Source organism: Capsicum annuum, chromosome 5, assembly GCF_002878395.1.
Source record: "Capsicum annuum cultivar UCD-10X-F1 chromosome 5, UCD10Xv1.1, whole genome shotgun sequence".
Classification (NCBI taxonomy): Eukaryota; Viridiplantae; Streptophyta; class Magnoliopsida; order Solanales; family Solanaceae; genus Capsicum; species Capsicum annuum.
In genome coordinates this window covers 215979222-216006241 of record NC_061115.1, presented here as the reverse complement: position 1 = coordinate 216006241, position 27020 = coordinate 215979222, and the positions used below count along the sequence as shown (strand labels likewise).

The 27020-nt window shown below is 35.8% G+C and overlaps 3 protein-coding genes across 5 annotated transcripts; 1 reads left to right on the top strand and 2 right to left on the bottom strand.

Moving 5' to 3' along the window:
• Positions 1–255: 255 nt before the first annotated feature.
• Positions 256–9525, bottom strand: LOC107853718 (nudix hydrolase 2). 3 transcript variants are annotated; one of them, XM_016698700.2, is made up of 9 exons: positions 9346–9525; positions 7329–7558; positions 5376–5441; positions 5155–5292; positions 1899–1976; positions 1746–1796; positions 1606–1640; positions 1277–1385; positions 256–685 (listed from the first exon to the last, which is right to left on the bottom strand). In XM_016698700.2, exons 1-9 carry the CDS (start codon positions 9428–9430, stop codon positions 482–484), a joined length of 996 nt encoding a protein of 331 aa, XP_016554186.2. In that variant the 5' UTR covers positions 9431–9525; the 3' UTR covers positions 256–481. The 3 variants fall into 3 exon arrangements, with proteins under 3 accessions (XP_016554186.2, XP_016554185.2, XP_016554187.2); XM_016698699.2 differs by lacking the exon at positions 9346–9525 and adding an exon at positions 9118–9326; XM_016698701.2 differs by lacking the exon at positions 9346–9525 and adding an exon at positions 8618–9086.
• A 2539-nt stretch (positions 9526–12064) lies between these two features.
• Positions 12065–22780, top strand: LOC107853698 (probable histone-arginine methyltransferase 1.3). Its single transcript, XM_016698674.2, has 15 exons — positions 12065–12976; positions 14277–14339; positions 14879–14981; positions 15884–16027; positions 16493–16596; positions 16725–16823; positions 16945–17014; positions 17947–18043; positions 18840–18894; positions 20234–20317; positions 20837–20914; positions 21389–21492; positions 21576–21748; positions 21844–21974; positions 22390–22780. Exons 1-15 carry the CDS (start codon positions 12767–12769, stop codon positions 22477–22479), a joined length of 1605 nt encoding a protein of 534 aa, XP_016554160.1. The 5' UTR covers positions 12065–12766; the 3' UTR covers positions 22480–22780.
• Positions 22781–23194: 414 nt separating this feature from the next.
• On the bottom strand, positions 23195–26944 carry LOC107853697. Its single transcript, XM_016698672.2, has 2 exons — positions 24584–26944; positions 23195–24438 (listed from the first exon to the last, which is right to left on the bottom strand). Exons 1-2 carry the CDS (start codon positions 24585–24587, stop codon positions 23471–23473), a joined length of 972 nt encoding a protein of 323 aa, XP_016554158.2. The 5' UTR covers positions 24588–26944; the 3' UTR covers positions 23195–23470.
• Between the last annotated feature and the right edge of the window lie 76 nt (positions 26945–27020).

Sequence of the window (27020 nt, the reverse complement as noted above, 5' to 3'; positions counted from 1 at the left end):
GGCATGCAGTCAGGAACCAACATCTCTAGGTGCTTAGGTATCCACCGTAAACCTTTCCTCTTTTAAACCTCGTCCTTCACTTTTACGGTGACAATTGCACTTTAGAGACTCATTTTCGCTACAACTTTGATGAATTCCCGTAAATAATTATCCTATGAGTCGCAACTCATTCTTCAACAGGCACGCGATCAGGAGCCAATGGGAGTACAACAAATTTAAATATCTATATGTGATACTTCAATAAGTAAAAGAAAGTTCCAAAAACCAATCATTGAAACCTCAATACACAAATAATTCTTGATGTACATTTTATGCATCATTTATCACATACAAAACACTTCTGAGCACATATTATTCAATCATTTACTAAAAAAGAATTGCACATCTATTAACTTCATTGCAGGCACAAATGACTCAAACTTCCTATCCCTATTTCTTCATTTTCAACTTTTGGTAGATGGAAGAATCGAAAAGTTTCACATTAGGGGTCGTTGCCACCGGCTGTTCTGACACTGCTATTCATGTACAAGTAGGTATTCTTCGCAGAAAAACTGGTTACGGTAGGAACTGATGAGAAACCTGTATACCTACCCTCCATCTTCGCCGAGCATATGTCAGCGATGTACTTGAGAAGATCATGTCCTTGGACAAATGGCTGAGCTGCGTATTGTTCGAATGGCATCCACTACAAGTAGAAAACAAAAAGTATAATGTTTTTTTTGCCCATATACAAGTTAGCACATAATTTTCTAAAAGTTAAAACGATTCAAGTTGATGTCCGCTAAAGCTCATGTCAACTGTTTCTACATAAAAACCAAAGAGATAAGCATTCAGTACACCTCCGAACTATGCCAAAGTTGCTACGACACACTCCAACTTCATAGTTGTCGTCCTATTACCCTCCGAACTCAATTTTAGCGTATTTTTGTCACCCTTTTGTGCTGATGTGACACCTTTATTACATAAAATAGTGCCCATGTCAAAGGTGCCACACCAACTAAAAAGGTTGACAAAAGGTGCCATGTCAGCTAAAAAGGTTGACAAAAATATGCTAAAATTTAGTTCAGAGGGGTACTAGAACCCTGTGGAGTTGGAGTGTGTCGTAGGAAATTTCGTCATAGCTCAGACAGGTACTAGATGCTTTAGCTAAAAACACATAAAAAGAAGCAAGGTGTGCACAGACGAGAAAAGTTTGTTAAGGAAAGGGGGAATGGTAAAGTCTCAGCATATTTTCTTTTCAAAATAGCATTGACATAGAAAGTACTCGTTCTGATACCTCGGCTGCCTCTATTTCTGCGTCCTGCTTCTGGATATCAAACGAGAGAGGTTGTAGCATGCAGACGAAGAATAGATCTGACTTGTCAAAGAATGACTTGTGGCTTTGCCTGCAAATAAATGAAGTCGTCATCTTAGCATAACACGGCAAAAGGTTTCATATTCATATGTAAAAAGAAAGTGACTGCAGCGTTTAATAACATCACGATCCTCTCAATCACTGTTGTTGGTATCCAAACCAGAAAGGAACAAGAGCATAGCCACGACAACACACACACACACAAATCAAGAAGGTACGAGGAACTTAAATAACTCTAAGCGAAAGACAACCTGAATGCCAGTATTTCTATGAACTTCGCATCAACCTGCAATGGATATGGAGTGTTGTTACCGAAAACCAAATCAAATTAAAATATGGCATAACTAGTTTTTATTTGAAAAGAGAAAAATTACACTGGATTTTCACTTACCCCCGTCTCTTCTTTTACTTCCCTGACCGCTGCATCGCATATATCTTCACCCTGTCGATAGAAAGTCAACACAAGTGCAGATCTATCATACATACACACATCTCACTTAATTTGAATTTCTCATGTGGCATAGGATTTATCATACATACATACCTCATCGACAACTCCTGTAGGAAACTTCCACACACCGGTTCCACGAAATCTTCCACTCTTTTCTTGGACAACGAGCACCTAAGATTTTAACAAATACATTACTATAAGTCCTGATCAACGAAATTATTGCTATAAGTGTCAAAACAATAAGTACTACATACATATATGCAACTTGAATACAATCACAACGATGTATATGGAGAAAGAAAAACTCTTTTCGAGGAGGTGGGATAATGTGGTCCGTATACTAGAAATGAAAATCGAAGGAAAATATCCAAGCAAGTAATCGTAGTTAGAGGTATAAAAACATGAGATGCCATACATACAAGAAGATATCTTCACGCAGCCGTCACTTAATTTACCTTCAAGTCAAGGTCAAAAACTCATTAATCAGTACGTACAGGGAAATTATTTCTGTGATGTTATATATTCGACTTCACTAGATACGTACCGTTAGTTTCATTAGTCCACAAATATAACCTAGAGATATACAAGTTTAATACATCTCAGGCATTTTCTCCCTGCTGTAACTTAACCTTTTGCCATCCTTAACTGTCTGTCCTCCATATGTCGGCGACACTGACCCATTCTTCTCACTTTCGTCAAAATAATTCAATTTCCATATAGATCTTAATATTATAATTGATTATTCTCTTTTTCGTATAGGCAAGTTTCCATGATAACAAAAGGTAAGGAGTATCCTTCTAGAAGGGTATACAAACCGGATAAGCTTATATAAAAGAGATAATCTCCTCAAAGTTTACCCAATTACTATGCTAGTAGAAATATACTGTGAGATCCACATAAAAAATAACAAAAAGCTTCGGATAAAGGGCAGCCCGGTGCACTAAAGCTCCCGCTATGTGCAGGATTCGGGGAAGGGCCCCACCACAAAGGTATATTGTACGCAGTCTTACCATGCATTTCTGCCAGAGGCTGTTTCCAAGGCTTGAACCCATGACCTACTTGGTCACATGGCAGCAACTTTACCAGTTACTCCAAGGCTCCCCTTTAACAAAAAAGCTTCTAATATGGAAAATAAATTTTTCATTCCTTCAGAAGCTCCAGTTCATTTTCCTCTAAACAATCCACATTACGACATGAGGTGCAGGTCCAGGTTTTGCCCTCTTTAATCTAAATATTCTTCTTATTTCCAGCAAGAAAGGAGATGCTTCACTGATCTAAAAATCACCCGACTGACTCAACGTAAATTGTCCAGCAAATTCCATGATTTTGGTAGCGGCAGGGTGGATCAGTTTCGTCAGAAGGCTAGCACAAAATCATTATTTATGTATATTCTCCTTTTCCTTAAATTTTCAGCTGTTAAAAGAGCATCATGTGCTGCTTTCGATACAGAAGAACTCGCTTCTTTTGGGTCCTAAACAGACTTGGAAGCACTTCTGCTTCTCTTGAGATCTCTCCCTGGTTCTATTAGTTAACCTCCTCAAACACCAATTATCCTTCCGTTCTGGCAAATTCGACTACAGAACATCGGTTTCTGGACTGAGTAAAGTTGCTGAAATCTCACCATACGACATGCCTCACTACACTGTCACATACCTAGAATTTGGTTCGCATCTTCCCATCGGTCATCATGTACCTAATTTTCGCTTCCAAAAAACCTCACCTGCCGCTATGTGCCTAATTTTCCCCTCTGTAGAGTTATTCAACCCTATTAGTTCTATAACACCATGATACTCAAGTAGGACACAAATATTGACCAATCATGAACATCTTGCGGACTTGCCAAATAACAACGAAATTGCCTTCTTCGCCAAAAAAAAGCCACGTAAATTCTTTGATTTGATTCTGGACAATAATGTTGGGTTCAAAGTATATGAAAGAAGTTTGAATAGAAAAATGGAGAGTAAAATAGTGGAGGGAAGGAGACTAAAATGGAAAGTGTACTCCCAAATTAGAAAGTTTAATCTTTCTCCCACATTGGTGGAAGAAGAGAACTTGGAAGTGTTTATAATCAAGAACACTTACTCCACATGGTAAGTGAGGCAAGAAATAAGAGATGCCTCGCGCCATAGTCGTCGTCGCTTGCTCGGAGTTGGAATTGGAATTGAAAAATGATCGATCGATGAGATCTATCTTTTTGGACAAAATTTATTTGAGATCCGAACATACCAAAGGGAAAAAAACGAAGGAAAAATTTTCTGACACTCCATTTATATAATATGCATGCAGTAACAGTTGCAATGTTTAGAACAGAACTGATGCTTCAGTTGCACTGTTTCAAGTGAACTGATGAACTGATGCATGCTTCAGAAGGATTGCATCCTTCAACGAAATAACACACTGTTTCACGAAATAAGATGACTGTTCAGGAAAAGATGCACTCTTTGATGAACAGATATGAATTTTCGAAAAGAGGTGCAACCTTTAAAGTGAACCATTGCCTCTTTTCGGAAGAGGCATGTTGTGGCTATATAAACCTGCTTTTATTCACAGGTTTAGATACGAAAATTACATAATAAAAACACTCTTCTTGCCTTGAAAATATTTTGTGTGATCACTCAAAACATTCAGTGAATTCGAAGATATTCCAATTGTTTGAGGTACGGCTACAGTTGGTTTGTTTGGCCATTTTATCCTGAGAGGAAAATTCCGCAACCTCGGGTACAGTGAGGGGAATTATTTCCTTAAGGAAAGTCTGTGAATTCGGGCGACTTGGCCATTTCTGTTTCATCTTTATTTCTGAAAATAAAATGTACCTCTTATAAAGATCATCACTTGTGAATTCGGGCGACTTGGCCATTTCTGTTTCATCTTTATTTCTGAAAATAAAATATACCTCTTATAAAGATCATCATTTTGATCTTGGGTTGAGGGTATTTTCTGTACCTCATTGTGTTATTGTTCTTAAACTTGAACTAGTTGAAGTGGTTGTTTCTAGTATATAGATTCTTGTACCCGTAGAAGGAAGAATAACAAATAATTCCTGTTCGTTTACTTGTGCGTTACAATAAGCAAACCTTAAAGAAGAAAATCGTCAGTTGATTGCCACTTGTGCTCTTGTTTTAAGAACAGTAGCATTATCCATGTGGTGAATTCATGAAATAAACATATACAATCATGTACTTTTGCATAATGAACAAAATGGCTCGTCAATCTAATCCCCAAGAAAGTTCGAAAAATGAATTTTCAATTGCCCCTCCGTGAAGAAGCAGCTTATGATTGTTCTTTCCTTAATGTATCGCAATGACTGTATATGTGACCATTAGGGAGAATGAGTAACACCGAAATATACCTCATTCCTTTCATTAAGGACGAAAGCGCCAATACCCACTCTATGTGTTGCATTTGCCGGAATAGTGTTAGCAGTTCCAGGGAGCCAACTCACAAGCATCAAGTATTTTGGTTCTGCGTGGTGATAATAAAATCCTTCCTGCAGAACAATAAGATAATTGTATCGGAAATGGAGATGGAACCAATATAGTTGAACCACCATAAAATAAGAAACAAACTTACCTTGACAGCAGGTTCGACAAGCGTTACAAGCTTAATAGGCAATTTGATCCAAACACCTCTTTTACCCTGCAAGTATGTCCGCCTATTATCAACGATGAAACATAAAATCAAAATATTGCCATAGAAGCTCAGAAGTCCAATCTAACGGTAATCATCATAGGATACAATTAAATCGATCTACAACAAAGAATGGAAGCGGCAAACTTGATGATTGTTCTCTTTTTCCAGTAGTACCCACATAGTCATGGCAATACAATCAGCCTTTTCAAAGACAGGTATCTCCTGTGTTGTTCAGACTCTAAAAATGTTGCCGCACCTGTGTCGGATCCTCCAAAAATACACTATTTTTGGACTATCTGACACGCACCCATCGATATTTTAGAGAAGTCTGAGAAACATAGGGTATATCTATTCTCGAAGAGACTCCCCCCCACCCCAACTCACCCACAACATAAGTTGGAAACCCTGAATCTGGTTGTGTCAAGTGACACAACATCTTTCAAACACCTGTTCCAACTTCTATAGCATTGAATGAGCTGGTGTTCAGCAGATTGTCTAATAAACATTCTGCAACATTTCTCATAGACCAAGTCACTGCATGCACAATAGACAACAACATAACATATTGCTAACATCTCCAGCACTCAAATGTACCTCCTCCCAACCCCCAATCCCCCCACCCCAAACCAAAAAAAGGGTACATCTTAAACTTCTACGGAATTACTTCAACAACCCTTAAACTGTATAACAAGCCTAAATTTGTGATTTTAGATGTTCAGGAGCAAGAAACAAAAGACTTAGATGTTTAGGAGCAAAACAACAAAAATAAATAAACATGTGTATGAAAGGAATGCTTTTTTTTTTTTTTGGCATTCGCGGAGAACAAAGTTACCAGATATAGCAAAAGATATGGCAACTCAAGAGCAATCCCCCCTAGCCCCAACACCCAAGTTAGCGGGCCGGGGGTTACCGAAATCATCTACAAGATTAAGTGTTTTTCTAATAACTACGCAGCTCGACTCTTCCAGCGGGTACCTGCTATTCCCGCACCAGCATAATTGCTTTGAAATTCTGCCCACCAAAACTTAGACAGATGAAAGAAGTCTTTTTTGGAATTTGAACACCGGTATCAAGGTAAGTGTGGGGTACAATATGCTAAGATAAAAAGAACCTTTTGCCAACTTTATTGTTCACTTTTGGGTGAAGGGACACCATTCAAAAGCTTACCTATAACACTTAGGATGAAGTAGGCCAGAAACACAGAAAAAAGTTTGTTCTTTTTTCTTTACAACGCAGTAACTCAGCCTTGGAAAGGGAGCCTTGGAGTAACTGGTAAAGTCGCTGTCCTGTGACCAGGAGGTCACGGGTTCAAGCCTTGGAAACAGCCTCTAGCAGAAATGCAAGGTAAGGCTGCGTACAATACACCCTTGTGGTGGGGCCCTTCCCCAGACCCTGCGCATGGCGGGAACTTTAGTGCACCGGGCTGCCCTTTTTTAGTAACTCAGCTACCTTCCGCACACCTTAATAATTCTATTGGACAATTGCTACATCCCACCAGCATAGTTTGGGAGCACTCCGTCCACGTCAGGATTGAATTAAAAACAAAAGGAATCTTCCTTTCTCAACTTATTTTCGACCAAGGGGTATCGACATGGTTGACTTTTATCTAGAACATAAGTAACAACAACAACATACCCAGTATATTCCCACCAAGTGGGGTCTGAGGAGGGTAAGTGTACGCAGTCCATACCACTACCTCAAATGTGAGATAGAGAGGTTGTTTCCGATAGACCCTCGGCTCAAAATAAAGCAATCTAAGATAAGATAAGGAATAGTAATAGAACAAGATGCAATAGAAAATCAAGACAAAGAATAGTAAACAAAGTCGTAATAAAGCATGAAACAAAATAGAATTCGAACAGTAACCGAAAAAACAAAATATATTTGTAACACCTGTTGTCTCCAATGAGAAAGTGATGCTCTAAGCAAAGACACAAAGACAGAAGGTTCCAACGGCTCATTAGTCATTTCAACCGTCACCCCGCCATAGTCATCCTCTTTTGCAGCTAATATTCTATCCACTTGTTCCATTTCTTTCTCCTTTGCCATTGCTGGACTTGTAGAGCAACTCATTAATGACCTCGTATTTAGGTAAATTCCGTACCTAATCTTGGTCAATTTGCCTTGCAATATTCACAAAAAAAAATTTGGTTAGACTTGTTCAAAGCTCTAAAATCACAAAACGGTCAATCAAAGAAACTAAAATATTGCTAAAACTTCGACGACGACAACAACAACATACTCCCACCCCTACCTCTAACCTCGTGAATGTAGAGAGGTTGTTTCCAAAAGACCCGCGACTCAAGTGCAACAAATCAAAGCAGTTGTGAAAAAAGGAAATATGCCAGGAAAGAAAACATGTCAAGTAATAAGGAAAGCAGTGCAACACATTCGGCAAAAAGAACAGTAACAACAACGAAATAATATGGTAACTGAAACACAATAGACAACATATGATACCAGATATCAAAATGCAAGAAACTACATGTAGTCCCACTAATTCTAATGCTGCTGAAGAGCGAGACAAAGCTCAACTACCTACTGACCTTGACAATTTGCCTAAAATATTCACAAGAATAAGTTACACTTGGTCAAAACTAATCTAAATCTTGCACAATTTGCCTATAATAGTGACCATAATTGGTTACAAACACAATGCCACTAGACTCCCACCAATCCTAATCCCGCCGAAAAGCGAGACAAAGCTCAATTACCTACTAACCATGACAATCTGCCTAAAATATTCACAATAATCAGTTACACTTGCAAAAAACTGACCTAAACCTTGGACAACAGATGAAAAATTTCTAATTCCAACAAAGACAAAAACACTAGTTGATTTCTTTCCATCTATCCTAGCCTTGGTGGAAATCGTGGATAGAGTTACCTAATACCTATTGTCCGTGCGAGGGGGCACATATCCGTTGAACTAGTTAAGGTACGTAAAAGCTGATCCGAACATCACAGTTATCAATAAAAAAGATTCTAATCCAAACAAAGACAAAAACACTAGTTGATTTCTTTCCATCTATCCTAGCCAGAAATCATGGGTAGAGTTACCTAATATCTATTGTCGATGCGAGGTGGCATGTATCCGTGTAATTAGTCAAGGTGCGTAAAAGCTGGCCCGAACACCACGTTTGTCAAAAAAAATTCTAATCCAAACATAGACAAGAAAATACCACGTTGTTTCTTTTCATCTATCCTAGCCTTCGTGAATAGAGTTAACTTGTCCATGTTTATCCGGTGGAATTAGTTGAGGTGTGCAAAAGCTAGCTCGAATACCACGCCTTTAAAAAAAAAAGAGATTATAAATTTCTAATCCCAACGGGGACTATCTAACTTTGGTGTATAGTGATATTGTTGGTACGAGGTGGCAGATATACGTGGACTTGATGGAAGTTGACAGTTATCCCGTGAAATTAATCGAGGTGCGCAAAAGCTAATCCAGATACCATGGCTATCAAAAAAAAAAAAGAGATTACAAATTTCTAATCTAATGGGGACAAAATACTAAGTGATTTCTTCATGTCTATCCTAGCATTAATGCATACTGATATGCGTGGAATTAGTCAAAGTGCACGAAAGCTACATTATTAAAATAAATTATTCTACCAAAGAAAAAAAAAAGATTATAAAATTTCAAAAAATGGTATTACTAAAAATAGAAAAAAAGGGTCACCTTGATATTGGCAGAAACTGAGTTTAACAGGACAGCAAGATAAGAATTGACGTTTTGAGCTTAAAAAAAACGAAGTTCTTGATGAAAGAAAATGAGTACGTGATATAAATTTGCTTATTATCATTTAAACAGATTATTATATATACTATAAATTATAAATTATTGTAATTAAAAAATGAATATGAATGGAAGAATGTGGATTTTTTCAATTCAAAGAAAGCAACTGACGTGGAGACAGGGAGGGATGGCTTTGCAAGTTGCAATTTAGTTGTGCTTGGTCGTATTGGAGAAACAGAGAGAGAGTAAAAAACATAATTGAAAAATGAAATGGTGGAATGGTATTGGGTGGGTGGGTACCAAACTATTTAAATGTCAAATGAAAGTGAACCACATCTTTTTTTTTTTTTAACAACAATTATAACAATACTTGTTCAGATACTAAAAATAATTAATAATATTTATTTAGTTTGTTGTATAGAGCGAGTGTTAGTCTTTTTTTTCCAATCTGTCCCTTGCTTGTCCCTAAATGGTTTTTCCTCTCTAACCAATCAAGTGGTCCTAAGACGTCGCTTCAAAAGAAAAGCTATATCCACTACCTGCATTGCTAACTCGAGCTTACCCAGGCCTTACTGCCCGAACCAGTAAGACTAATGTATTTTTTCAAGGTTTTCATAATTGGACCTTGAACCTCTTTCATATGATGAGAGTTGCCGGTGTATTGACAGATTCATTCAGTTGAACCCACACTCAAGGGAGGACCACAAACTCGGGGCTCAACGAAACAGAAAGCCTGCCACTAGAATCCAACCCTTAAGAGGCAAGGTCCAAGGGGCTACTGGAGGAAGTAAGCTTCACCTGCCCTTCCTTTTTATTTTCGTTTTAAGCATGGACCTTAACTTACTGAACTGGCTTAGTAAAATCGAAATCATTAGCTGTCAACTGTTTATAGTCAGCAGTGGAAGAGGGACCACCACATCCCAAAGTTGAAGATGGTGGAGATGAGGATGTTGCGATAGATGTGTGGCCATACCAGGAAAGATAGGGTGAGGAATGAGATTATTCGGGAGAAAGTGGGGGGGCTTCGATGGAGGGCAAAATGCGAGAAGTACGATTACGTTGGTTTGGGCACGTGATGAGGAGGGGCTCTGATGCTCCACTGCTGAGGTGTGAGACACTGACTATGGATGGTTTTAAGCGGGGTAGAGGTAGGTCGAAGAAATATTGGAGGGAGGTGATGGTTAGACATGATATGGAGCAGTTAAAACTTACGGAGGACATGACCCTTAATAGAAAGATGTGGAGGACGCGGATTAAGGGGTGAGAGTGTTCCTTATTTGTATTTGTAGTTTTTTATTTGTGGTATTGAGTAATGTCTATGATTTCGGATAGATAGCTTTTAGTAGTATCTTGTAGCAGTAGCATTATATAGCGGTGTTAGTTTATTTTTCTTACTGTACTAGTCTATACATATTTAGGTTTTGTGATTGCTATACTGTTATCGATCCTAAGCCGAGGGTCTATCGAAAACAACCTCTACTTCGCTTGAGGTAGTGGTATGGTATGCGTACACTCTACCCTCTCCAGACCCTACTATGTGAGAATACATTGAATATGTTGTTATTGTAATATTTATTCCGTTTAAAAAATCACTCCCTCCATCTAATAAGATATTAATACATATAAATATATTTTTTAAACTTCAATTTTAAATATACATATATAAATACTTAATCTATCATAAAGTTATACAAGTAAACACATGTTTTTTAAGAGATAACTTGTATGAAATTCATGATTTTTACATGTTAAATTGTGTGAGATTTGCTATATGGTACTTATGTGTTTGTTTTGTTTAATTTTTTATAGCACATCTAAAGTTAAGAGTGCATAGATGCTAGCAAAAATCAAGTTAAATGACAAATTTATGTATTTACTTATGTTATTTATGTACTGTCAAAATATAATTAAAATTTTCAAATCTCATGTTCAATGTGAACAGATTTTGTATACTATGTGAGATGATTTTACTAATGAATAGCAAGTTACTATTACTATTGATTAGCGGATTTTTGAATTGACTTAGTTTTATGTGTTTTTGACTTTTAAACACTTTTAATGTTTGAAGGTATTAGGCAAAGACACACAATACTTAAAAGGACTTTACTTTAGCTTTAAAAAGTAAAAAAAAAAAAGAAGGTAAGTTGAAGCTGGAGTTGAAGTTGGAGTTGCGTTTAACCATGAATATAAATTCAAGTTGTTTTTAAAATTTTATCAGAGAAATAAGCAGATTTTTTAATTGACTTATTTTTAACTGTTTTTGATTTTTAAATACTTTAAATTTTTGAAGGTATTTGACAAAGACACAAAATGCTTAAAAGGACTTTACTTTAGCTTTAAAAGGTAAAAAATAAAATAAAATAAAAACCAAGTTGGAGCCGGAGTTAAAGTTAAAGTTAAAGTTGGTATTGCGTTTAACCATAAATATAAATTCAAGTTGTTTTTAAATTTTGTCGGAGAAATAAAAATTTAAAAAGTGAAATTTAATTATTTTTACTTTTCAAAAATAATTTTCACTAAAATAAAATATTTTTTATCGTCAAACACTATTATTTTTATTTTTTATTAAAATAAAATAACTATTTTTTTAAAAAATAAAAAATTCTCAAGACCAAACAACTATTAAATCTAAAACATTAACCAAAAAAAAAACAAAAACTATTAAATCTAAAACTAGTGAAATCGTGTCCAAACAGCCGTTAATAATTTGGAGTACGTGTAAGACTTAGCAATGTCACTCTTATGAAATCTTCGTTAGATTTACTGTACAAAATGGGTCCCACAATAAGTCAAATCAAACGTCTCAAATCTAAACAGCTTGCCTAATCATCTAAGTTGTACGATATTCTCCTGTCACCGTCCACACCGAATCATCAAATTTCCTTATATATAAGAAGAAGAATCTCATTAAGCAGCTATTCCCCAACACTCTTCACTTCCTCACTCAAAAAGCTCTCAACACTCTCCACTGAAAAACCCTAATTTAAGCTAAAAATTGAAGGTTTTGTTGCAGATGATTGAAGATTTGAGTTGACAAAGTGAAGCAAAAAATCGAAGATTTTGCTAAATTGAAGCGAAAAATCGAAGATTTCGTTTAATTGAAGCGAAGAATCGGAGGTTTCGGGTTGAGAAAAAAAGCAAAAAATCGAAGATCTTGTTGCAGAAATTGAAGAGAAAAAGCAAAAGATTGAAGATTTGAGTTGAGAAAGTGAAGCAAAAAAATCGAAGATTTCTTTTAATTGAAGGGAAAAATCGGAGGTTTCGGTTGAGAAAAAGCAAATAATCGAAGATTTTGTTGCAGAAATTGAATCTAAAAATAGAAGATTTCGGTTGAGTAAAGCAAAAAGTTGAAGATTTCGTTACAATAATTGAAGGAAAAAATCGAAGTTTTCGTTAAATTGAAGAGAAAAAGTGAAGATTTTGATTGGAAAAAGCAAAAAATTGAGGATTTTCGTTAAACTGAAGCATAAAGTCGAAGATTTCGTTAAATTGAAGAGGAAAATCAGAGATTTCGGTTTGAGAAAAAGCAAAAAATCAAGATTTTGTTACAAATTGAAGCAAAAAATCGAAGATTTTTGTTAAATTGGAGCAAATGGAGGTTACTGGAAAGCAAAAGTTGAAGGAAAATGAATTTGTGATTTTATCGATTTCGGAGGTTTCGTCTGCTTCATCATCTACTTCGTTTTCTAAAGATGAACCGATTTTAGCTCGGTTCGGTTCGGGTTCTGGAGTTTCGGAGCTCCGATTTGATCAGACGTCGGATTCTAGTGCCAACATTGTGTTCGATCTTCGAAATTCACAGGTATGTATTTGAATTTGCATGAAAAAATTTAAATTCGATTGTTATGCTGAATTTTGTTCTCATTCCATTCCTTTTTACTTGTCACGTTTCGTAAGAGAGTTAATTTGGCTAATTGTTGGAGCTAAATTGAATTTGATATTTTAAGTATAAAGTTTAGATGTTCGAAAGCTATATGAAAAATACTATAAGTTGCAATTTTTGCTTGGTTCGGGTGAAAGGCATGTATTTGAATTTACAGATGCAAATTCATGAGAAAATTGAAATTTGCTTGTTATGATTAATTTGGTACTCCCTATGTTGCTTTTTACTTGTCACATTTTGTTTTACAAGAGTTAATTTGACTAATTTTTGGAGCTAAATTGAATTTGAATAATTTAATGTTTTAAATTTCAAATTTAGATGTTCGAAACCTATATGAAAAATACCGTAAGTTGTAAATTTTGCTCGGTTCGGGTTCTGGAGCTCCGGGTCTCCAATTTAGCCGGGAGTCGGAATCCAGTACCGACATTGTGATCAATCTTCAGAACTTCACAAGCATGTGTTTGAATTTACATATGCAAATCTGATTTTGCATGAGAAAATTGGAATCTGATTGTTATGAGATAGTTAGAATTCTGATTAATTTGGTTTTCATGCTTGATGCTTGATTTTATGCATTTTGTTACTAAACCGAGGTGAATTTAGTTATATAGGTGGACATATCGTACTAGAAATAATTGATTTTTTTTTTTTTAATTTATGATTGTGATAAGTCTAAACTTATACTCATAATCGATATAGTTCTTGCATGCAGGGAAGTTCTCAATCTACATCTGTTTAGTTACATGACACAGTGAGAGTGCTCGTAAATTCTCAATCTATATCTGTTTAGTTACATGAAACAGTGAGAGTGCTTGTGAAGTTTCAATCCATATCTGTTTAGTTACATGAAACAGTGAGAGTGCCCGTAAATTCTCAATCCATATCTGTTTACTTACATGAAACAGTGAATGTGCTCATTTCATTTTAAAATTTATCATATACAGTAGTTCACTGTGTGCAGTGAAACTCTCAATCTATATCTATTTAGTTACATGTGAATGTGCCACATCTTTTGTAAGTTTCTTCGGGCAATACTGCTTTTGTACATTTTCTCTTATGTTTTCTAGCAACAAAAGAGAATGACATGTGGTCACATGATTTTATGTGTATGTTTAGCAGAAAAAGATGATACTTTTACTGACTTTCCTTTAGAATTTTCTACTGCCTGTGCTTGAATTGAGGTGTTATCTTACCTTTGGTTCTGTTTTTGTATTTCCAGTTACTCAGGCTTGGACCTGCAGAGTCTCTGTGCATATCTGAAGCTTCTAAAGACAATAAGGAGGTACCTATTGATAGCATACAACTAGCCTTTGGACAGACTAGCTGTCTTTAAGCTGCTAATAGTCAAAATGATTTGAATTCCTGCTTGCATGAAGATTTCTGGAGATGTGATACCGTCTACAGAGATGACAATTTTTTCGGTGTTGAAAGCTGCATATGTATTTTTTTTTAATTTGAAAGAACAGAATAAGTCTAATCGGGGACCAGATTCTTGGTTAATTGGCACAAAGATAGCTAGCATGAATGCATAATTGAAGTAATATAAAATGATTATCTACTAAACGTTTACTAGTTTTATGCTCCTTTAAGTCCAACTCTGCGTATGGCTGAAAACATGTAATAGTGCACATTTATATTCATCTTGGTACTGAAACTGAGTATGTATGTATATGTGTCTATTCTGCTTTTGTCACTTCATCTTATCCTGTTATGGGGAAAGTTGAAGGTGCAACTTATTTTTACTTCATTAGAGTTAATGTTGTGAAGTTTCTTGTTGTCATATTAATGTCCAATGGCACTGACTTTGGTCTTCTGAACCAGAGAGGCTATTCCAGGGGAATCTCCATTCAATTTAAAAACGATGAGGACAGTAGGACCTTCCATTGTGCATTTGAGCAATGGAAGACAGAAGTGGTCGTTCAAGGTCTGTTTTGACATATCTGTTATTACTCTAAAAGTTAGTTGGTATATCTTGTGGAGTACGATCAAGTTCTCTCATTTGTGTCAATAGTTCTTGAATTCTGACTGAGATGTCAGTGAAACTCCCTTTTTTGGTTGAGTAAAGCACTATTGTTTAAAAAAGAATTCCATTCCCTTAAGTTGTTGTAAATTTGAAATTTCTTTGGCATTATACGAAACACCATTTGTTAGGAGACGTGTGATTTTATTGAGAATTTAAGTGTAGGGAATGAATTAGATGACTATTAGTCACTCTTCTGACATCTTATAAGTATTATAAGCCTTTTAAGTTGTTAGCATTATCATCATGTTCTATTATGCACATGATCTTAGTATTGGTAGTCCACATTATTGATTATTGTCTTGTATTTGGGTATCATTTTCCTTTATTTTGTCCTACTCTATGATATAAGTTTGAGTTAAAGTGTTTCTCAAAAAAGTTAAATTGTGGGCTCTATTTAGCTTAATAGAAAGTCAATGTAAAGTTCAGGAATGTCTAGATCAGTTTCTGCATTTACATTGGTTTTTTACTTGTTAAGTAATGTTTTTTTCTTTCTTAGTTTTGGAAAATACAAAACTGTACTGCTCTTAGTTTCTGCCCATATTGATGCATGAGTGAACTTCTAAATCGCTGCATCTAAGAGGATATTATTCCTGCTCTTTTTGTCTTGGAAGTTTCAGCCACTTTGTGAAGTTATACTGCACAATCAATCATAAGATATGAAGTCATGATTCAGTCCATTAGCAGCACTTGGCTAATGGAGTTTGAATATAAACTTGAGCAATGATGCTGTCACAAATAATTGCACTTGTTAAAAAAAAGAGAATAATAATAATAATTATAACTTATTCAAGTCTTTCCTTCAGGGTCTACTCTGCCAAATGGAGCAGTATCAACTTCAACAAGTAAATTTGATGAAAAAATAGAGGCATCTTCTGCTAAAATGTATTTTCACTACTATGGGCAACTATTGCATCAGCAAAATATGTTGCAGGATTTTGTACGGACAGGTAAAGTTCTGAACTTTGGTCTTTCCTGTGGTTTGACTTGTATCATGACCTAGGAATTTCTAAGTTTGTTTCTCCATGATTTTTTTTCCATATTTCAAATACTGAGATAATTATTGCAAATAGTAACTTGGCCATGAAGTTTTGGTTTCAAGTGAAATGTCATTTGATATTCAAGTGAAATGTTGAAATACTTACCTGATGGTGTATTTGAAGTGTATTTTATCAAGTCTTCAACTTACTTAGAAATCTTGAACTTTGACAACCATATTTCCAAGTTTATTTCGTGTCGAAGCACCAACTTCAACCCTCACAAACTTTGTCCAACTTCATCCACTATCCTTCTTTTTACAACTTCAACTCAAGTATTAGTCCAATACTTACATATTTGTCACTGGGGCTCATCTAGTGTCATGAGAGGTTTGCACAATCCTTTTGTCCTAGAATGTTTTGACATGGAACTTGCAGGAACCTATTATGCTGCTGTAATTGAGAACCGTGCTGATTTTCTTGGTCGTGTAGTGGTTGATGTTGGAGCTGGTAGTGGTATTTTGTCATTATTTGCAGCTCAGGTTATCTTTTTTACCGCTGCCATGAGTTTTCGTTGAATAGTATGAACCATATCTTAGCCGCTTCTGCTGACATTTGTACACTGTATTTTTTCCTTCCATCTCCTCCGCTTCGACAAAAACCCTCCTAGGCTGGTGCAAAGCATGTTTATGCCGTAGAGGCATCTGAAATGGCCGAATATGCTAAAAAGCTTATTGCAGGAAATCCATCTCTGAGTGAGAGAATTACTGTGAGTAGACATTCCCACATTCTGATGTCTTTCACAAAAGCTCTATGATATACTTCTTTGGTATCTTGGCTGCTAAGGTTGCTCATTATTTTCTGGTTTTACCTGTTCTGTGAATGTTTAGGTAATCAAAGGAAAGGTTGAAGAAGTAGAGTTACCTGTGAAAGCCGATATCTTAATCTCTGAGCCAATGGGTAAGCTTATATACTTCGATGGGTTCTGAAACTTGTGTAGAGCAATTTAAGTTTGACAAGGCTGCAAGTTTTGTTAAAAATTGTAGTAATTCAGCCGGTATTACACGTTTCAACTGCCTCTACTACTAAACCTGGAGAATATACTAAACACGACAGCAACATCCTCTTAATTAACTGATTTTGCAATCTTGAGGGAAAAAGAAAGATAAGTAGGAGGCTCCGTTGTCCCTATGTGCAAGGAACAATTCTAACGCTATCAAGAAGATGAATGAATAAACCATGGAGATGAGTGAACAATTCTAAAACTTTCATTTAGAAAAGTGCTTTTTCCTTAAACGTTACCCAAATCATTAATTGTATTACAATCTGAATAACATGCGTTTGCTTTTGTAAATTTCATTTTCAATATATTACTTGAGAGGATGCGTTGTTCATATCATGTAACAGTGTGGTCAAATTTTAGCCCAGCATCATATCTGTTGGCAGCAATCTCTGATACATGGATACTTTTGCTTTGCTTGTATTATGAGTGTTATTAAGTTTTCCTTCTATATTTTTCATTAAAAAACATTCCTTTTGTTATTTTCATGAAGAGTGTTAAAGATATTTATCTTCTTTAAAAATATGGCGCAGTGTGTCTCCCAGAATCCAAACTAACCACAAATCCAGTGGTTTAACCCAAATGAAACAGGTTTAACCTGCTGGAAACAATCTCTGATGCATGGACACTTTGCTTTGCCTGTATTAGAGTGTTACGAAGTTTCCTTTTTATATCTTTTTGTTATAAAAAGTGAATTCCTTGATATTTAACTGAAAAGAGTTCAAGGTATTAATCTTCAAACATTCGGCGAATTCTAATCGAATGATTAGAATATCCAAATGGAACAGGTTCAAACTTGATGGGTGTTTGATACATTGGTTTTACATTGCAGGTACTTTGTTAGTTAACGAAAGAATGCTGGAGTCTTATGTGATTGCAAGAGACCGGTTTCTAGTGCCAAACGGAAAAATGTTTCCTACAGTGGGAAGGTAGTTTTCTTTCTTGTCAGCAGTTGACTTTGAGGAGCCTATCCCTGTCAATTAATTTATGAAGCTAGTAGTTTCCTTACGAGGTTCTTTGGTTCTTATAGTTTTTCTTCCCGGATTCTGTGCTTTACTTTTCTCCCTCCAGAAGTTTCACACATTATTTTCATTAGATTTTGTATCGTAGACTATTGTCTTTCCAGCACAAGCTATCGGCCTGTTCCTTCTGTGAATCATTAGGAGGTTGGAGTACAATGATCTGACTAAAGATTGACTGGCAAAACTGTGGAAGCTCAAGTTATCTATTTCATTCTCCTTTTTACATGAGACAAGCCTTCAAGCTTAATTCTTAGTCTGGTATCCATGAGTATGTTTCAATGCTGCAGCCCACTTGTCCCTCCAAGCAAATTTCCCCCTCAGCCTCATGTTTGGTTGATTATTCCATCCTTTTTTTAGCCTTGCTATCTCTCTATCCCCTACTTCTAATTGGTTTTTATGTCGTAAGGTCATATGATCCAGTTATCCAAGCTGCCCCTTCCCAAGTCCAATCTCCAAAAAAGGAAAAAAAAATTCCGTTCATTTTCAATTGCTTTTATTTGTGTTGCAAACTTCTATGTTAAAAAAAAAACATTTTTCTTCCACTTTCTTCTATCATGCCTCTCTTTATTCCATTTTCCTCTATTAAGCCTCTTGAGTTTGTGATACATAGTCTAGCACTTAAAATTTTCAGTTTTTTTTACTCTGTGGTTTATTATATGATTTAATTTCCCAAATTTCAGCTTATGGTTCTTTTATTTTGTAGAATACACATGGCACCCTTCAGTGATGAATATTTGTATATGGAAATTGCAAATAAGGTACATTTGATCATATCACTGTCTTCTTGCTCTGTAGGTCTATCTCTATGACATTTTCTTCTTAAACTGGGACTCTTCCCCTCCGGAATAGGTTGGTGAGAGCTATATGAGAGAAATTTCATTCACAAAGAGTTTTGCCACTTAGCTAAAGGCTTCATGCAAAGATGCTTACATTTCGAGACGCAAAGCCCCTTGTCATGTGTTGTATAGCGGTGCCTGACAGGCTGACACTATCCTAAGAAACTTTTTCAGCAATGTGAAAGCTTCTCTGGTGGAATAACATTAAAAATTAAATAACAAACCAACAAGTCCAGTAAAGTAAAAAGAGAATGAAGAAAACAATTTATATAGGATAATGATCTGTTGCAGAGATTCGGATGCTAAGTTGGATGTGCGAACGTACAAGATTAGTTAAGATTAAAAATGACTATATTCGCCAGAAGGTGCAAGTAGCACGCGTTGAGAATAAAATGAGAGACTCTCTTGAGATGGTTTGGTTGTGTGTGAAACTAATGGTGAATGAAGGTGTTGAAAGAGAAAGGGGTAGACCTAAAATTACATGGAAGAAAGTTGTCTTGAAAGGCCTACAATTTTTTGGATCAATGTAGACTTAGCTAAAGGTAGGTCATAATAAAAGAAAAGATCCATATGGTGATATCTACTTGTGGTGAATAGTTTCTAGATTTATGGGAGAATGTCTAATATGGATATAATATCAATCTTATTCTTGATTTTTATTTAATTTGGTAGGATGATGATATCAGTTGAGTATTCACATACCCGACCACAACTTGTGTAGGACTAAGATGCAGGTGTTGATTATAGGTCAACGGTTGTAGCCTTGTAAGAGATGAACGATAAGCTGGAGAAAGGCCATGAAGATGGAATCATCATCGAGCTAGATATATAATTGTTTAGGCACATTTATGGTGTGTAGTGATGAAACAATAATGGCCTTTTTACAGGAATGATTGCTGTTAGCTACGTGACGAACCAATTTTTCCACTTAGCCAATGTGCATAGATGCCAAATTTTCATATTTCCATTTGTCCAAGTAAAAACATACCTTTCCATGCAAACCGCTTGCCATTTGCTGCATGGTAGAGGTCTTGATGCAACTTGGCTTGCATCATTGGTCCTTTGCCACATGTTCAAACTTCAAAGCCTCTCATGCATGAAATGCTCCAGACATAAATCTTGTGCATGGATGCTGCATTTCTCATGCACACACTTACTTGTGCAGTATTTCTTATTTCTTGGAGATGGTATCTCATAGTAATGATTGTGCTCAATTTCATATTGGAAAAGAGTTTAATTTGATTTTTACTTTGTCATACAGGCTATTTTTTGGCAGCAACAGAGCTATTTTGGGGTTAATTTAACACCCCTGCAAAGATCTGCATATGAAGGATACTTTTCTCAGGTCAATCTCGTACAATTAGGAATTTATTGATTTGGCTCCGATTTATTTACTTTGAATTATAAGTTTTTAAAACAATCTTAGTTGTTTTACTTCCATAGTCCTGTGCTGTTCATGATCCTCGTGTTGTTTTGTTACTAGAATTTGTGAATATGTAGTCTATTCTAAGATATAAAATTGTACAGTGAGTTCACAATTTTAGGCACCGTTTCATAAATGCCTATCTTGTTGGACAGTCAAATTAACCACAGAGAAAGGAGAAAATAAACAAGCTTATGTTTGCATAATTTCTTAGTAATGTTTGGATTCATGTCCCTTCATTTGATGTACTGTGTTAAGAAGCATCTTTCAGCATCCAAATTGAATTTCATTGTCAAAATCATAATTGTATATGCTGAAGCTACCCCTTCCCCCACCCCGATGTCCTTTATTATGTATGAATGGTCTCCAAAACTTGTACAAAGATGAATTAAGCCTTACATTCACTCACTTTTTTTTTTTTCATATTCATGCTCTTTGCAGCCAGTGGTGGATGCTTTTGATCCTAGGTTATTGATAGCTCCTGCAATATCTCATGTGATTAACTTCACTTCAATAAAGGTATTACTAGAAATTCATTCTGTAGATCGTAAATTATAGTAAGTGAGACATTCTCTATTCTATGTATGTTTTTCTCGGCAATTAAAGGGAATCCTACTGATTTGGAAAGGAATCTACGAGAGTTAGTTAACATAAAGAAGAACATTTGTCTTACAAAGAAAGAGAAGTATAATCAGTAGAGATGCTAAGGTAATGGAAGCAATAGGCCTAAATTAGCTCTTCCATCTACTTTTGAGAATATAATCAGCAGAGAGCTAAGGTAATGGGAGCAATAGGCCTAAATTAGCTCTTCCATCTACTTTTGAGGATAGTTAACACTATATATGTGTTTTTTCATGACTCTTAAAATGAACAAAGTTCCTGTGGATGATTGATACGGGGAAAATAGCTGGCGGAATTACTCATATATACTAGACAGAAGTTCTTAAAACATAATGCTGGGTGAAATGATCTTTTCCCCCATATATATTACAGGAAGAAGATCTATATGAAATTGAGATCCCGTTGAAATTTACATCTCCTGTTAGCACTAGAGTTCATGGGCTGGCTTGCTGGTTTGATGTACTATTTAATGGAAGGTAAATATTTGTATTTCTTGCATCATTGGTGTTGGGACTTCTTGTTGCTACTTTGCGGTAAATTGAATCATTTCTTTCCGCAGCACTGTACCGAGGTGGCTGACCACTGCGCCTGGTGCACCTACAACTCACTGGTATCAGCTTCGGTGTGTATTGTCACAACCACTTTATGTCATGCCAGGACAGGAGATAACTGGCCACTTTCGCCTCGTTGCCCATAAGGCACAAAGTTATACCATTTACCTAACATTGTCAGGTAGGTTTTATGATTGTCGTTTGTTGTATTTAAATCATATCTTATTGATCCCTTCGTCCTGTAAAATCTAATATATCGTTCATCACTTTGAATAGCTACGGTTGGAGATATGCTCCAGACGTCCTCTGGAAAACTTGATCTGAAGGAACCATATTACCGGATGTCCCAGCCACAAGCATATTCATTGGCACAAGATCAACAACCTAATCAGCTATTACAAACACCGGTATTGCTTTCTTTTCCATCATAGTGGTTAAACAATGGTTCCTTCTTTCCCTTTGTCTAACTTGTATGGTTTTAAGCTGCAAATTTATCAAGGATTTTAAATTAGTTCTATTTTTGAGGCGCAAGAAAGCCTCTTTTTAAGATTGTAGCTAATCACTCCTTGCTGTAAGTGGTAGTGTTGGGATTTAAATTTCTGGTAATTGAGCTACTTGAGAATTGAGATTGAGTAGTTTACACTTGACTTGAGACTGTTGGCTTCAGAGATTCTCCCGCTGGCCGTTGGTTTGCCTTTATATGCCTATATACCTAGATACTTTGAGGAGCACTCATTGGAAAAGCTATTAGCAATTTGTTGATCTACATTTCCAACGTTTAGTGGAGTAAACATTTAAAGTTGTCTTTCCTACCCTGTACAGGACATACTAACACAACCCTGGGTTGAAGATGGCTCAGTCCCGGTCCAACAACCTTCTCCAAATCATGACGCAGAGCTACATTCCCTCTGATGGTGATGGCCAAGTTAAGGGATGTGCATCTCGATAATCCCCTCTTTGTATTATTAGAGTGCTTGGCTAAGCTAAAGAATGCAAACTTTTAACCCTGCCAAGTTCCGACTTATCTATTCCCCACCCCCCACCCCCACCCCCACCCCGAGTTTTGATTGCTTGTAAATCGTTGCTGATTTGCTATTTATCTTCCTAGTTTCATGTACTAATTATCTTTCATTAGTACTTTCAACCTGATCATGTAGGATGCTTTTTTATCCAGCTTGATAGAAATGGCTATTTCAGCTGTGCAAGGCTCCAATGACCCTCTTTACCGGATCTACAGGTTAGACGGGTTTCATGTCACCTTTTCCCATGTTTCCATATTAGTGATATTATGGAACTTATTGTTATTTTCCTTTACACAATCCCAAATGTGAAGGAAATTGTCTCACTAGATACATTGAACTAAGGACTTGGGTCCACGTGAATTATACACGAGGAACATGACATAATAACCATTGTAAAAAAAATAAAAAACGGAAATCTGAAATACAGACATCGAACTTAATAATTTAGACGAGATGATGTTAGTGAAGTCTGAGTGTTTGTTGGCTTTGCTTTATTACGGTGTAAATGAAGATCATAACTAGATGTTTAACAATACTATTTAGTTGGTCCGATGGTTGTAACAATAAGTTTTACTATTTGTATATAAAAGTTGAACATGTAATTAATACCCCATGGATAGTCATGGACTAAGCACATTTTTTATTTCAATTGCTGGAATAGGGCCTCTCTAATGATCATTGTAATGATCAATGTTAAGAGAATCTAACAAAGTGGACATGAGAGAATATTTACAGGAGTAAAAATTACCAAAGTAGTCGCACAATAAAGTTACATACACAGTAACTACTACACTCCTATACTGTGTTTCTTTTTCCCCCCTCACACACACACATACACACACTTACATACAACCCTCTTTTGATAAATAAGAAGTGCCAAATCATATTATTATGCAGCCATTCACCTTCTCATTTAAGAAGCTGTAATATGGGTGAGGTATTCCCAAGGATGGTGGTGCCTGATAATAATACCTCGAGGATTGTGGTGATGATGGTGCTTGATAATAATCATCTGGCACCGCCGAGGGTGGTGGCGCCCGGTAATAGTCACTTGGTAAAGGTGGGGCTGATGGGGAAATGCTATTTGCATAATAAGAACCATAACCAGTATTACCATATTGACTATAGTGATTATAACACGAGTTTCTTCTATGGGCACAGCAAAGACCACAGCTAGTGTTATTACCATATTGGCTATGGTAGTAACATGAGTTTCTTCCATGTGCACAACAAGGACCAAGACTAGTAGTGTTGCCACATTGGCAACATCCATGATTAGGATTATGACTTATAGCAGGGTGACCACCACAGCATGATGAAGAAGCACCACAAAGTTCACCACCACCACAATGGGAATGATCATAATGATCATGAGGTTTCTTCACATTCTTAGTGGTGTTGTTGATCTCCACAATTTTTTCACTAGGGCCATTTCTAGAATCCCCTTCATAGGTCACCTTAACACTTTTGGTCACCTCCACACTTTTAACACTGGAGTTATCAGTACATTTCTCCAGTTGTGCCTTAATGTCAGGATCATTCAGCGGATCAGTCACTTCTGATAGCGCGTTAGTATCTTTATGAGGTTCTTCTTGTTCACCCCAGAATTCTGCATCTCTTCCATCCTTTCTAAACTTGCGTAGGAGTTTTGCTGGGTCTATTTTGCCTGAGATGACTACTTTTCCAAGTTCTTCATCAATCGTCACCGAACGAACCCCCTTGATACTTTGCAGCTCTTTTTCAAGTTCTCTTGCACAGTACTTGCAGTGTACTTTTAGCTTAAGAGCAAAGGTGCTGAAGCGGCGTGCCATTGTTTTAGTTCTTTTTGTTTTTGTGTTTCGAAATAATCCTGGGTTAAAGAAAGGCAAGAATAATTCAGAAATGACAGTACCATAACAGAAAATAGTATCCAACAGAGAAATTGTCTTTTGAAAAAAAAAAAAAAAAAAAGTAAATTGAAAGATAGAAAGATGGATGTTACAACAATAGCGTACCCATCGTACTTCTCCAAGTGGGGCAGGGAGAGCAGGACGTTTTATAGATTTTATTCCTATCTTGTGGGGATAGAGAATTTGTTTTCGACAGATCCTTTGCTCAAACGAGTACTCCTGCAAGTGCAAGTGGGCTCTGGGGAGAGCACAACGTTTTATAGGCTTTACTCCTACCTTGTTGGTGGGGGTAGAGAATTTTTCGATAGATCCTCTGCTCCAACGGAAAATTTCTAGTACTTAAGATTGTTTATCGATTTGTGTGCATCAAAAAACATGCCCCTTTCTATTATGAGGGTTTTGAGTCGCTTTAATAGAGAATATTAGTACACGATTTTATAATTTGAACATTTCTACATCTTAATTTTTGACATAATACGTGTTTACGTATGTAGAGAGAATCATTTTAAAGTCTTTAATTAAACCATAGTATATGTCGTTGATGCGTGTATTGACTAATATTTATAAAAAAAGTGATAATAACACTTGTGATCCTTTCAAGTAATTAGTAAACTTTTATTTTGGTCCATATGATATTTAACCAAGCATATTTAACCTTCTATTAGAAAAAAAAAATATGTTTTTCATCAGTGAGGAAAATATGTTATTTTAAGATAATTCTTAAAATTATACTACCAGCAAATTTTGAGCATCATTACATATACACATAGTAACATTATAATTTGGTAAATTTGGAATGAATTCAAAATGAGTGGGATGAAAAGTGCACCAATTCAACTAATTCAAGGTTCAATAATATGCTTAATCAGTTATTACAAAGATTAAAATCAAAATTTATTGATAATTAAGGAACCAAAAGTGCTATCATCCCTTAAAGAGGGAGATGGGGTGTATATTTCTTGCCACATTATTTTGCTCGAATTCTTTAAAAATATCGATGTATGCATGTCGGATCTTCTAAAACTAGTATTTTTTTCAAAGATCTGACACGGGATGGTGTGTATATTTCTTGCGAAGGACTATGTTGCTTGAACTCTTCAAAAATATCAATGTGTGGGTATGGAATTCTTCAAAATTAGTATATTTTTAAAGGATCTGACACAGGTGCGATAACATTTTTGGAGAGTCCGAGCAACATGGCCACAAAAGTAATCAAATCAGTTTAGTCTTTAATTCAGCCTTTGCTTAATCTACAATATATGCACAGGGAAAACACACAGAAATTTCTTTGCAAGTCATTTGGTTATAATACACTTGTCTCTAAGAGCAAATTTAATCTCACTTGACTGTATACTTAATCAGATGGCAGACATGAACTTGCCTTACATCGAACCTTCCTAAAATTAATATTTTAAAAATATTATCTTTTGTTTATTTGTCAAACGGAAAAAAATAAACAAAATAGAATCTACTTATTTTATTAGTTAACTTAATTTCATGGAAACACACCCTACGATAAATCCATAAAAGGACTTTGTTCTAATTTCACTTCACTGTGTAATGAATGACACGTACATACTGAGTCAGACATGGACTAGCTTTCATCGAATTTTTTACTTAAATTAATGATCGTAAAGTTGTTGCCATATGATTAAGAGATCACAGATTCAAGTTTTGAAAATAGCTTCTTACAAAAATATAAAATAAGCCTGCGTACAATAGCGAAAATTTTAATACACCAGACTGCGCTTAATGCTGCCAAACATATTTGAACTACTACTGTCACTTTTTTTTTTCGAGTTTTATATGTCTATCATCATTGAAACACATTTCGAAATTGCCTAAGTTAACTATCAGTCGTTTTCCTTTCTTTAGCTAAACTATTAGTTGTAGTTTAATACGTAAATTAAATTATTTCAGAATTATAATTCATAGACTTGATTTTGTACCATCAACCAAACGCGACATAAATTTTATCCGTGAGATATTTTAAACTTATCCATGAATATCCCACTTTGTACCTCTTATTAAACCACCCCTTACTATCTATACATTCATGTTTGTGTTGGTGCATAGATGGTGATAATTTAGGTAAGAGAAAGGAACAACTTATAGTTGAGATTTTAAACTTGGAAGGGCGAGACTAGCTCAGCAACGCAAGGACATACCTCCATTTAGAGACAACAACAACAACAACCCAGTGTATTCCCACATAGTGAGGTCTGGAAAGGGTAAGATGTACGCAGTCCATACCACTACCTCTAAAGAAGTAGAAAGGCTGTTTCCGATCCATTTAGAGAAATAATTTAATATTAAATTATTTTAAAGTGGAATTTATACAAGTGAAGCTACAAGACAATGTCATGAAGTTTGAAAATATACCAATAAAACTAAACAATTTTAACATTAGATAATCCTAACATTCATGTGAAAAAGGAGATGAAGAACAGACCGGTAGAAAAATCCAACATATCCGGTATATTCTCATATAGTGGAATCTGAAAAGGATAAAATGTATGCAGACTCGGACAAAAACAGACTA